Source organism: Amborella trichopoda, chromosome 6 (assembly GCF_054954075.1).
Source record: "Amborella trichopoda isolate Santa Cruz 75 chromosome 6, AtrichopodaSantaCruz75HAP2 v2.0, whole genome shotgun sequence".
Classification (NCBI taxonomy): Eukaryota; Viridiplantae; Streptophyta; class Magnoliopsida; order Amborellales; family Amborellaceae; genus Amborella; species Amborella trichopoda.
The window spans coordinates 12,038,074-12,051,129 of NC_142341.1; the positions used below are offsets into that span (position 1 = coordinate 12,038,074).

General features: G+C 35.9%; 1 protein-coding gene across 2 annotated transcripts in view; it reads right to left on the minus strand.

Annotated features, from left to right (window-relative positions):
* Positions 1–4,715: 4,715 nt before the first annotated feature.
* The window catches only part of LOC18438132 (SAP domain-containing protein), a 41,135-nt gene continuing 32,794 nt past the window's right edge, over positions 4,716–13,056 (minus strand). For both annotated transcript variants that reach the window (XM_011626607.3, XM_088868629.1), the window contains 3 exons: positions 11,919–11,998; positions 5,214–5,314; positions 4,716–5,032 (listed from right to left, as the gene is read on the minus strand). In XM_011626607.3, coding sequence (XP_011624909.1) covers positions 4,955–5,032; positions 5,214–5,314; positions 11,919–11,998 — 259 coding nt within the window. In that variant the 3' untranslated portion in view covers positions 4,716–4,954. The remainder of the gene's footprint in view (positions 5,033–5,213; positions 5,315–11,918; positions 11,999–13,056) is intronic.

Genomic DNA, 13,056 nt, shown 5'->3' on the forward strand with positions numbered 1-13,056 from the left:
GATGGGACTACAGGATGAGAAAGCCTTATTTTTCTTTTGCTTATCAAATTATTCACGAGAAACCAGTAATTTAAGATTCCTCCCATATTTCTTACTTGACTGGTGTCGTCCAAGGCCTGTATCACCCAAATACAACCTTGTGGTATTGGCACTAAGTGCCCTAGACGACACGAAATGTGTCGTTTTGGGCGTATGGGACAAGACGACATGAATCGTGTCATCTGAGCCTTGCATCACCTAGGTGCAATTTTTTAGCACCAGGTGCCCTAGATGACACCAGATGTGTCATTTTGGTCAAATCCACCCACTTGGACGGTTTTTGTGTCATCTAGGTCAAAGATGACCAAAATCTCGAGATTTCAATTCTCGTGGTATTCCACTCATTTTTAAATGATTTTTATCTTGTTTTCAAATTTAAAAGCTACCTTTATACTGAATTTTGATTATTTCAAATTCAAATGATGATTTTATGGGATACGGGACTGTAGACCGCAAGGATTGGTGGCTCAGTGTATCTCTTAGGTTTCACTAAGTATTTCTAAGGCATTTCTAGAGGTTTTAAGGTGAGAAAAAATAACGAAAAATATAAAATTTAAAATGGGGTGTCTACAAAGACGTTGTGCATTGTGTTGTGGGTTGGACCTTAGGTGTCACATGCATGTTGGATGTCAAAGCAATGCACATTGCAACATGGAAAATTTAGTCCGGCTTTTCAACTTTGGAACCAAAGAGGTGACAATAACAGTACCACTAGGTGTGGGTTGTTTAAAACTAAATTTCAATAGAAATTCAATGGATTACCCGGGCTTTCAGGCTTTGGAGGAATTCTTAGAGATGTAGATATAGAGTTGATTTTTTGTTATGTTGGGCCTTGTGTGGTATCGAATGAAGCGGAGTTGGAGGCACTTGAGCAAGGAGTATAGTTCATGGTTCAAAGGGATTTACAAACACCGTGTGTTTTTTAAGGTGATTTTCTCAACATCATAAATTGGTGTAACCAGGTCACAAGGCCTCCCTGACGACTACGAAGCAAATAGATGAAAATTATGGGTTTGTGTGAGTCTTTACGGCTATCATTTCAGCATGTATATAGGGAAGTGAATGACATTGCAGATGATTTGGCAAAGCGAAGAGCTCTTTTACATTCCATTATAATATATGTTGTAATCATCTCTTAAGTTGTATTCCATGATTGATTAATAAAATGAAGTAATATTGTCAAAAAAAAAAAAATTTGACAATAACAATATGGAATAAATAATCACAACCCCTCAATGTTCAGTTACAATATGGAACAATATTATCATTAATTATAGAAAATAAAAAGGGCATTTTGATTAAATAAAGCTCTTGAATCTATCACTCAACCAAAGTTTGTTCTACATTAGTTTTTCAGCTAGTTAATTCTCTTCTTGCCCACTTTTTCTCAAATAAAAAGCCACTCTAATGCTCTAGATCTTATTGTACTTATAAATTTATACAGGCAAATTAGTGTTTGAACTTCTATTTCATATACCCATATGACTTAAACATTAAGTGCCAATTTATATTTGAAAATAGGGGGATTGTATACGATGAGACCATTTATTTTTAATACAAAGATGTCACAATTACTTACAACTATCCAATGTGAAATCCGATAGCTTGGGTGTATCACAAAGTTCGAAAAAATTCCTTTTGAACTTTGAGCTTGGCCAATGGAATAAATGTAGCCATCTAATTTTACATACAATCGTCCATATTAATTGTGACCAACTTGTACCAAATATAAATGGTCTCATTATATACTTTTCCCAAAACAGAAAGATGTTGAGTCTAATACGAGTTATCAATATATTTGTTAATCATTCACCCACACCCACTTTCGAAGATGGAATTGCCTTACAAAAACACATGCTTGCGGAAATTCAAATGTAGTGCAAAATTTGTGATCTCATACTTTTCGAATCATCTTTGATTCTCTTCCCAAGATCAATTAAGAGAATAATATGGCCTTAAAAAAGTTATCTTAATTTGCTTTTCCCTCAAAGTTTGGCTTAGAACCCTCCATTTGAGGAACAAAAGGTTTTAGCATTTTGAGCTCATGTACATTTGTCTTACCTAAATTGTCTTTGAAAATTTTAAGATGTTAAAGAAGTTTCCCCAAACTGGAGCGGCCACCTAACAAGTGGTGTAGCAGAAAGAAGACCACTTAGAGGGGAGTAATTTCGGTTTTATAGTTTTTAATGAAACAATCCTCAAAACTCATATTAGGATTATTTATTTGACCTTAATTTTTACATATACATTTTTTTTATTCTAATGAACAAAAAATTTGGAAACACAGCCTAAAAAGTGCTTTTCAGCTCATTTAGCATAGGCAGTTCATTTTAGTGAGACGCTTAAACCTAAGCCTTAGAAAGATTTTTTTTCCATTTTCAAATTTTTTAGAGGGTTTTATTATCATTTGATGAATAATATTAGAAAAAGAAAAAGTGATTTTATGTTTATAAATTTCTAAATCTTAAAATTTTCCAAATGGATAGTTTAAATTCATTGTTTGGGGTGGGGTGGGCTCATTTGAGCATATCTAAAGTGCAAATTAAATTTTATATTTTTGGGGATTGATTATTGAGATAAAGAGAGAGCGTGTGTGTATAATTTTTAAAGATATAAATACGGCAAATATAATTTTCTAGAAGTGTTGTCTCATTATATTACAATTGACATGTTAACGTGAAATCATTTCCCTTATTTAAAAGGGAATATTACAAAAAAAAACTCAAGAATAGACTTCCTACGCAACTTACCCCAACCAAACTTTTTTTTCTCACTTTTAACCCCAAATCTAACTTTTCTAGATATCCCCCAAGTCAATCAAAAAAGTCATTTTTTTTTTTACAAAAATGGCCATAGTGCCGGATTGCCCCCCATTTTGTGCCGGACCGCATGCCTTCCAAAAGCCCAATGTACCAGACCGTCCCATTTTATTCCAGAAGCCCAAAGTACCAGACCGTGCCATTTTATGCCCGACCGCATGCTTTCCAGAAGCAACGTTCCAAACCGCCTCCATTTTGCACCGAACCGCATGCCCAACATAACTGACCGCCCCTATTTTGTGCCAAACCACCCCCATTGGACCGCATGTTTTCCAAAGGGTATTTTGGTATTCATTTCACTTTTTTTATGACTTGAAGGATATTTGCTAAGACAGTTAAATTTAGGATAAAAAGTGAGAAAAAAGTTTAGTTGGGGGTAAGTTGCATATGAAGTCTATTCTTGTGGGTTATTGGTAATTTTTCCAATTTAAAATCAAGGGCAAGCCACCATGTGGATGTACAAGGCAACTCATAAAATTCTGACCATTATGGGTGGCAATGGACCCAACCAGACCCCAGACTCGACGAGTAGACCCAACCTCAGGTCCTGGAATGGGTCCAAATTTTTTACCTGAATACTATTCGGATCCAAGGTGTTCATATTATCACAATATTTGCAACATTTATGGTATTATTGGCCAAAGAAAAGAAGCTCATAGTCAAAATATATGATGGTTAAAAAAAAAGAGCAAACAAAAAACTCATATTCATAAGGCGGTCAAACCCAAGACCCAACGAATCCGGGTATGGGTCCAAATTTTGGATCCGAAAACCATTCGTATCTGGGTCCAGCCCGTTGCCACCCCTACTGACCACGCTTGCCAAAACCTCGGAAGCGCTCACCTCCGCATAACACCCGAATAAAGTTGCGCAGGCATTTAACGAGCTTCGGCATGCATTAGGCCTCTCCTTTTTCTAACTCAATACAATTACAATGGCTTCTCTCTCCCTCATCCATACACTGAATTTCTAACATGAGGCATCTTCTTCTTCTACCTCCTCCTTTGGGCAGATTATATAAGAAAATATTAGATAAGCTTTAAAAATTATATAAAAAAATATTAGATAAACTTAAAACAAAATGAAAAATGATGTTTTAAGAGTGAACCGACCGGTCGATATTGATACTTCTCAAAACCAATTCCATTCCAGCCAATTCCCTGTCTGGATTGAGAATTGCTGAATTTGCCTTGATGCGAAGACTATCTAATGATTTCGGGTTACATCTGAACTAGCCCTTTTTGTCGGAAAGCAAAAATTCAGCTTAAATCCTTGGTATTGGCAAATGTACAAACCATAAAAAATTTACCAATTCAAACAAAAAACCAGAAATCCTATGCCTTCAGTTTTTCAACACATCCACAATACTCCCTCAGAAAAGAAAACGACAATTCCCAACGTTCATTGAGACATGCTTGAAAATAGCTATTCATGCACCCAACATCCAGCCTTTTAAAATTGTAACTTAAATGTGGCAAAATTGTCACAAAAACAGAAATAATATCCAAAAAAGGGGAGAGAGTCTCCTGTATGTCAGTATGTTTTCCATCTCGGATGTTGTTTTCTCAACCATTTTGAAAACCAAAAAAAAAAAGTGATATGTAATATCATTTAACAAGAAACGTACTTCAAGTTACAAATTTTTGGAAAGGATTAAAATCGTTTTTTCACTTTGTTTTCTTTTAAATACTGTATTCTGTCTTTATTTTTTTCCTATAATTTTCTGCAAGTCACAAAAATTAATTAGATACAAACCAAGAATTAGCTCACCAAAAATTCATGACAAGAACTACCACTACACCACAAACCATGCTTGGAAATCAAATCTCTGTGAGACAAGGCACAAATAAACAGGACTATCCCAATAAAAGGCATAAATAAACAGGTGAGAATGGAAATGACATTTGTTTCATTACAAAATCCTAAGAAACATTCAAACAACCATCTGCCTCTTCCTATAACATCAGAAACACAACCTATAACATTTACACAATTACACAACAAAAGACCGACCATTATGAACCTACAGCAACAAAGATCACTCAAAAATTTGAAATCATATTGCTCATTGCCCGATTGTAGACCTCGTACCAAAACTAGTTTTCATCACAGTTATCAGATATCAGTTTGGAAGATTCTTCCTGGTCATTTTTCAAGCGTGCAACAAGTTCCTCCTAGCAGAAAAAAAAAAAGAAAAAAGGGGGAAGGAAAGTAAGTTATTTGCAGGTATAAACAAAGTAACAGCCCAAGCAAATGTAAACAAGAACTCTCTCAGTCGGACAAAAAGGTGAAACAAGAAAGTGATAAAAAAATCTATCAGGCCAGAAAAATAAGGAAATGGCTTTGTTCACTTGCCTTCTTGCCCTTGGTAGGTAAGTTTCTCTCTTTCAAAAGATAGCGCAACCTTTCAACAGTCAAATTTTGGATCTCTCTTTCAGAATAATTAATAGAACCCTCTGCAATAGCTCCAAACATTAGAAGGCCAAACAATGAACAGTAAGCAGTGGCATTATTTATTTCAAGTAAATGTGATATACATGTGCGTGTTCACATATGCAGTAATTCACTACACATGTATGTTAAGCAGCTAAACTATAACTACACAGCATCAGCATTGGAAGAAGCAGAATATATTTGAATCAATTAAACCATGACAACAAACAAAAAAAGAAAACCTTATGTCAAAAATAAAAAGAAAAGCTACCAAAAGTAGATAATAAAAAAACTCATAAAGAATATGGCCTGAGTGCAGTCTTAGAAGATAGTCCAAGTTAGGAGACATGGACTTCACTCTCATCTAAATAACTGTTAACTTCTAAAAGACTTGTGTACTTACCTAATAAAACAATTTGTGTTCTTACGAGTAGATTTGATCCTCTCATTTTCAGAAGTTCTCAACATGAGTATATTCAGACAGACTACTTACCCAAATTATTCCAAATTTTTAAGCTGAACGCTGAACATGACAAAAAGATAATTAAGGGAAACAATGACTGAAACGGACTTCTAAATATCAGAGTTTCCAAACATAAGTCCGCCAGTCAGTCTTTTCAGGTTTCTTCATACACAAATCATCTCAGAATATCAAATTAAATAGGGATTACAGAAAATGAGACTGTCACTACTAGTACACAATGACCACAAACACTCCAAGCAGCTGGAGATAACATCGGACAGCTGGGGTGTGCCATTTCCAAACACAAATTCTGAGGAAAAATTTCTCAGACAGCCTGATCAATGATACATGTGAGCAACATAATTTTACATTTGACAGCTAGAGGTGATTGTGACATTTTTCTATCAAAGGTAAACAGTCCTATTGTACACTTTGCCAATCAACCATTTTGATCTACCAATTATTGTTTTTCTTTTGATCCTCCAATACTTAGATATTGAATATTAAGTACCTTTTCACAATTTTAGAATGGTATATCTTTTTAATTTTTCATTTTTCTTCAACTTGGACATATAATATAGTGTCACCCTCTTTTGCTAGTACCTTGATGATGATGGCTGAGCAATAAGCCATTTGGATCTGGTAATGATGGGCCCAAGTTATGATAAATTGAGGAAGCTACTTTTAAAAAGAAATTTCAGTAAGCAGATAAAATTTTCAGATGTATAAAGAATTTTTTACTAACTATATGTCACATTATGTCAAACGTCGAGGCCAATCATAACTACAATGAAAGCAGAACCAAGCATAGATATATAGAACAGTATTATTCACTATTATTGAATCAGGGTCAATAGCATTTTTAAAATTTCAGGCTTACTGATATTTGAATAGTAGCATAAATGTATTGAATTACCCAATATATGTATCATGTCTAGAGCTGGAGAGAGAATCATTAGACACCTCGAATATCGCTAACCAGTGACTGGTTTGATTTGGCCCCCATTCACGAAAGACAAGGGTATGGACTGGGTCAAGCCTTAATTCTATAGCAGTGTCCATGTTACAGTGAAGTGCATTTCCATTCCCTAGTAGAGGCTACACTTTCAAGAGTAATGCTCTGGTTTTTCAACTATCCCCTGAGATTGCACTCTCATGGGCGCTTGGTACTATGAGAACCAGTTTTTTGGTAGTCAACCTTTTGGCTTGTTCATTGTAGGTGGCTCCATCCAGCTTTGTACTAGATTTGTGACAAGATGGCTTTCAACTCCTAGGGAATTCCTTTTCTTAGAAGATCATAGAGTTATGGTTCTCTAGGTCGATTTTTGTCATTAACTCCCTAGTGATGAAACTTGGGACTCTAGTAGTTGGACTTTCAACAAAACTTATCTAGTAACTTATGATGTTGGTGAAAGGAGATTGCCATTGTTATGATGAAACTTGGGACTTTAGTGGTTGGACTTTCAACAAAACTTGTCTAGTAACTTATGGTGTTGGTCGACAGAGATTGTCATTGTCATAATGTCATCTGTTGGACACACAAGCCATTCAACAAGGAACATCCAATTAAACTCATCGGCATCCAAAGTGATACAAATTCTGTGTGTCATCAAAAGTTGGGGCAGATGCTAGTTGTCAATTTGTCTCTTCTTTATCCTCTACTTGAAATGACCCCTCATCAGTTCTAGTTTTCTATTTGTTCTTTACTGTTGGGGAATGGAATAAATTTTCTTCCGAAATGTTTAAGATACTTGTATAGAAAAAAAAAACACTTATGGAAAATATGACTTGCATGTCCGGGACCATCTTGTGTCTCATGTGTAAAGAATGCAAACCCAGAATATGAAGGGGACCAGCACATCCATACAAGTATTCTAGCACTACAATTTACAAAATTCCAACAAATATGAAAACTGAAAATTTCGACAAATATAAATACTAAAAATACATGAAAAAATTATTCTGGCAACAAATTTTTAAATTTTTTCTAATAAGTGACTATCATTCATTTGTGTGGTACATCAAGTTGCACGAAAGATATAGAGAGAATGTAAATCAGAAGCCAAGGATTCAAGGAAGAGTGAAAAAAAAAAGACAACCTAAGGATTGGAGAAGTGTCTAGTCGAAGGAGGCCAGCAATCCTAAACTCTATACAAAGTGGTCTCACTGTAATCCTTGGCCAATTGATCTGCCTCTTTAGTATGTTGAAAAGATCTCCACCGTACATGCTAAAAGCGCGACTCCTCAAAGTAATCAGCCACCCCCTACTCAATTGTATAAAAAAAAAATTCGAAAAATAAAATAAAACTGCCTGTTTGCATTTGCGTATTATATGCAACAAACGCAAAATGTGACGTGCCTCATTCACTACCAGGTGACATCAGGATACCTACAGTACCCCAATATTTTGTGCAAAAAATGGGGAATATCCCCATCTTTCCCAGAAAGGTGTTTTAGAGCTGTATGTGTTTTACTTCATCAAGACTAGCCTAGTGCACGTATGCAAACAGGCCCTAAGTGTTTAAGTGGGGTTACTCACAAACTGCATTACCCAGACACAGGTGTTGGTTTTGGACATGTTTCTACGGTGTCTGACCCAGCAGCCCCAAAATCAGAACCAGGCAAGCGACGCCTGTACAACCACTTTTTCAAGAATTAAAAATAGTTCAAACAAAAAGTGAAGTGAAAAAGCAATAAAAACACTCTTTTTCAAGAATTAAAAATAGTTCAAACAAAAAGTAAAGTGAAAAAGCAATAAAAACACTCAATAAAAAGGCATAGGGCCATGTCGAACCTAGGATGGTAAAATTTAAAAGCACCAGAACTTGTAAGCCATCATTAAAATTATGCCACGTTTTAAGCAAAAATACACAATATATACGTTTCTAAATCTCTCTTTATCATTTCGCATACCAGACATTTTAAAACATGATATTTTTATGGCGTTTCTAGATAACACAGATCACAAAATAGTTATTAAGATATTCTAGGCAGGATACACTTTATCCAAATATTATTATGTAATCAGGAAGGTCTTTTATCATGAAATTATGAGAATTCATCATATTGGTAAAATATGAATTTAAAGTATAAAATTTGATTTCAAATTTCAAAACATCCTAGTTGCAACTTGTCAACTTATAAAATCTAGCCTTTCTTTTATTAATCATGTATCTTAAGCCACTATGGATCATATTTAACATGTTTTAAATATTTGCAGCCCATGCTAACTGTTTATTCTTCTACCCAGGCAAACCCATTCTTTACTAATTTTTGGGTGACTTGAACTTGCCCAACACTTCTTCTTCTTTTTCAGTTACCATTATGCTCTATCTATGTAGGCAATTGCATTATGCAACCTTTTAAGGTAACTTCAATAACATTATGTCTTCCTATATCTCAGAGTAACTTACTTTCCCAATATATTCTCCCTTAAATTACTTATTTGGTCCTATCAAATATTGAACAAGAAAGGGATGAACTGTAAAGGCCTATTTGGATACCCACAAACTTGTGGCCAAGCCTACCGGTAAGCAGTTATGCTCTTTGAAAGTGTATTGACTATAGAGAAACCCTAAAATAAGCCACCCATGTTTTGTGGGAACAATTTGCGATAAGCACAAATACGCGCTTATTGAGGCCGCCAAACTGGCAGTAATTGTTGCTTTAAATTTGTATTCACATGCGACGGGTTATACCTCATATTGGAAAGACAATATATTGTTTTAAAAATCCAAAGCTTCCTTTTCTAAAAGCCCACACGAATGGCACGCATGAACCATGTGTCAGGCCCCGTGTCAGGCCATGTCAACACAACAGCTTAAAATGGGGCGCCCATGTAACACATTTGAGCGAAAAAAGCTCAATTTGTAATTTTTTTGCTTGCTGCAATCAATGTTAGATAGGAGTTTGCTCTGAAGAAGAAATCCAACTTTTGAGAGACGCAAATTGACTTGACAGCACTTAGAGCAGGCCTCTGAATATCCACAAACCCAAGACCAACTATGAAAATGCAACATAGAGCTGAAAGCAAACATGCAGAACCAAAACAGGAAAACCTTTAGGCAATAAGTAGTAGAATTACTCTCTAAGGAATATGTGTGAATAACAACTTCATATCTAGAGAAAGATAAGGAGAAAACTTGATCAATTGTCACCTAGTCACCGGTATAATCATGGATCATCTGAGAACTTGGGTTGTGATAATTTCCCCATACACATGAATGTTTCTATAGCCACTATTAGTACAACTTGAAGGTTTCATGAAATATGTTAAATGTGCATGGAAAGAAAAGACAGAGACCTATTTTCATATTACAGTAAGTTAAAGCTTGTAATCAACATCTAGATGGTTTTGTAATACGCTTATCTGGTAGGACATTTTTTTAGAGGGTTAGCGTTTGTTAGTTCGTAACAATACATGTGTAATCATGATATTATACCATAATGTACACGTCCCTCTAACTTATGCATCACATGCACAATGTAGGAAAGGGGGTGTAAAAAGTTTTTTTGAAACTTTTAACTTTGAATTAAGGGGGGAGGTTCGGGGAGGGGAAGAGGGGGGTTGTAAAAAGTTGCATCTGCATGCTGTAGGAAAGCAGGGTGTAGAAAGTTGCATATGCCCAATGCACCAGTGTCGACATGATATGACACCAATACTGAAGCTGGAGACACCTAGGATATTTGTAAATAGAAAACAATAATGCAAATATAATAATATAAATATGACAAATAAAATTTGTCCACCATAATATGGTATGAGTACATCTATTTAGCGAAGTATACAAGGTATACTCTACTGTACGATTGAGTTGGACACTGCCGTCTGTATCCTGTCACAGATTTTGGGAAATGTATCCCACTCCTCATATCAGTGCTCACATCCGTATGTGTGCATCTTCAGTCCGTATTATGCTTACAACAAATGAGTCTCGACTGTTTCTGGCTCCCATTTTGGACACTTGCAAATTCATGCAGATATTTATGGAAATTATCTCATTCATTTCCCAGAATCACCCCCTACATTCACTTCCTAGTCTAGCAACCATGCTACCATTTTATTTCTTTTAAACAAAAAACCTACTTGCAGATGATGCTTTAGAAGTGGCCTAGGTGACCACCTAGGCAACCCTAGAGGTTGGCAATTGAAATCCACTTCCCCTATGCCAAAGCGACCCGATTGGGCCAAATTAACTGCAGGTGGCCACAGCAGCCCTCAATGGAACCCATGAGTATAAATAACCCTCAAGTAAGGGGAATATTGGTCCTTTCACCTCCTTTTAAGGAGGGATAAGGAGTAGGAGGGTTTTCCAAAACACGCATTGCATCTCTAGCCGACTTTTGGGCCACAAAGTCAGATCCTATTCAATTGTATTTTGAAAAGGTAAAGCACGTTTAAGTAAACAATGACATGAAGCCTAACCTTTTGGTTTCAAAACTTCAAAGTATCTTAGAAGAGGTGTGTATAAGATGTGTAGAGGCTATGTTTGCACCTCCAACATCCAAAATCTGGGATTACACAGAATGCCATACCCACACATCACTCACCAATATCATCACAGTGAGTTACATAAAACTACTAATGGTGTACTCAACATTTATTCAGCATACATGTAGCATGTATGCATACACAAATAAAGTTACTTTATTTTTCAAAATAATGCAAAAATATATGGAACCTTCCTTTTTCATTTCCTATTTCCGGCCACCTTGAACTACAGGTGCCACATAGGTTACCAAGGTGCTGCCTACAAAATTTTTAGTGCAGTGCTAGGGAAAAATAAGGGAGGTTAGCCAGAAGAGCTGTTTATCTCAATGGCATAACCGTAAATGATAACATTGATACGCATTACTTCTTTGCTACATTCAGATCAATACAAGCTGCACTGCGTTATCTCATACAGCAAACGCCATCCACATCGGCTGATTTAAGAGTATACATTATCAATTTATAAACAACTTCAGGATAGTTCAGCTATTGGTTTTTAGCCTCATCAGTACTTACAATTAAAAAAGCAAACTCAGCTTGAAGGTACATGATATTGAATATGCCGCCTTAAAGAAAGAGATTCACACCAAATAGAGCACTTCTTTAATAAACAAAATTGGATGACCATCTAATGTGTCAGAGGTTCAATTCTTAAGTTTTTTAGACAGTTTACCCTTTCTAGAACTACTAGAACCATTGGCTACATTTGCTCTCTTCACAGAAGTCCTGCTATCTACAGCCCTTTCTGCAGATCTGCCAAAAGCAACGCAAAGACGAATCAATAAAGGATGGCAACATTACCAATCAGAAGGAAAAAAGAAAGATGACAACACTATTTGATAAGAAAACGAAAATCAAGGGCACAATTTGATGAAATTGTGGCCACACAACATGCACACTCTGCAAAAAAAGTCCTATATGAGGTTCTCAGCTATAGAACACTAAATCTTTAATGAAGCTTGTATACGTCTCACTCTATAGTTGCAATAAACAAGTAAAATCTCCGAAACCTAACAGCAGTCCATTGTTCATTGTTGCATAAGTAAAATACTAAGTAGAAACAATTCCACCATCAATGGAGAACGAAGATTAACTCAAAAAACGTTATTTTTCATAATAGACTATGGGCTCATCTGGATGCCACCCCAACACATGTTTCAGCTTCGTTTGTTTGTTTGTTTTTGGTTTTTTTTTTGTGTTGTGTGTGTTTTTTTTTGGGGGAGCAGGGGGGGGCGGGAGATTTTAGGTCGCACCAAGTTTGTCATTGAGTGGCTCCTTCCATTGTCACTCTAGAATCCCATGTAGGAGTGGGTACATGGAAAATGCCGTTGTTCTCTAAGTGAGATGAAAATAAAAAATACTACTTTTCATCCCACTTGCAAAACACAGCATTTGTTGGAAGTCAAAACATACATTGTTCAAAATGTACCTTGCGGCCAAACGAGATAAAATTTACATTGCTTAGATAACCTTATTGGTGAAGGAGGAAACCATAACTATTTACATCATTTTATACACCAAGCACATGTTTCAGAGCTGATCAAAGAAATCATTAAATACCCAGATGTCAACAAACTCCCATAGCAAGCCAGTGACTAGAAGGCCCAAAATGATAATGTAGCTCACATGGGCACCTAAGGCACTACATTGTCTAGAATGTCAACAGCTAAAGCAGTTCTAAGCTAATAGGCATACGCTCAAAAAATTTAAAACTTAGCCCAAAACACTGAAAAATAAAAGAAAAGAACAAAAACGGGGAAAAAAAACAAGCATCAAACATATTAACAAGGACATGACTTCAAGGGGAGATC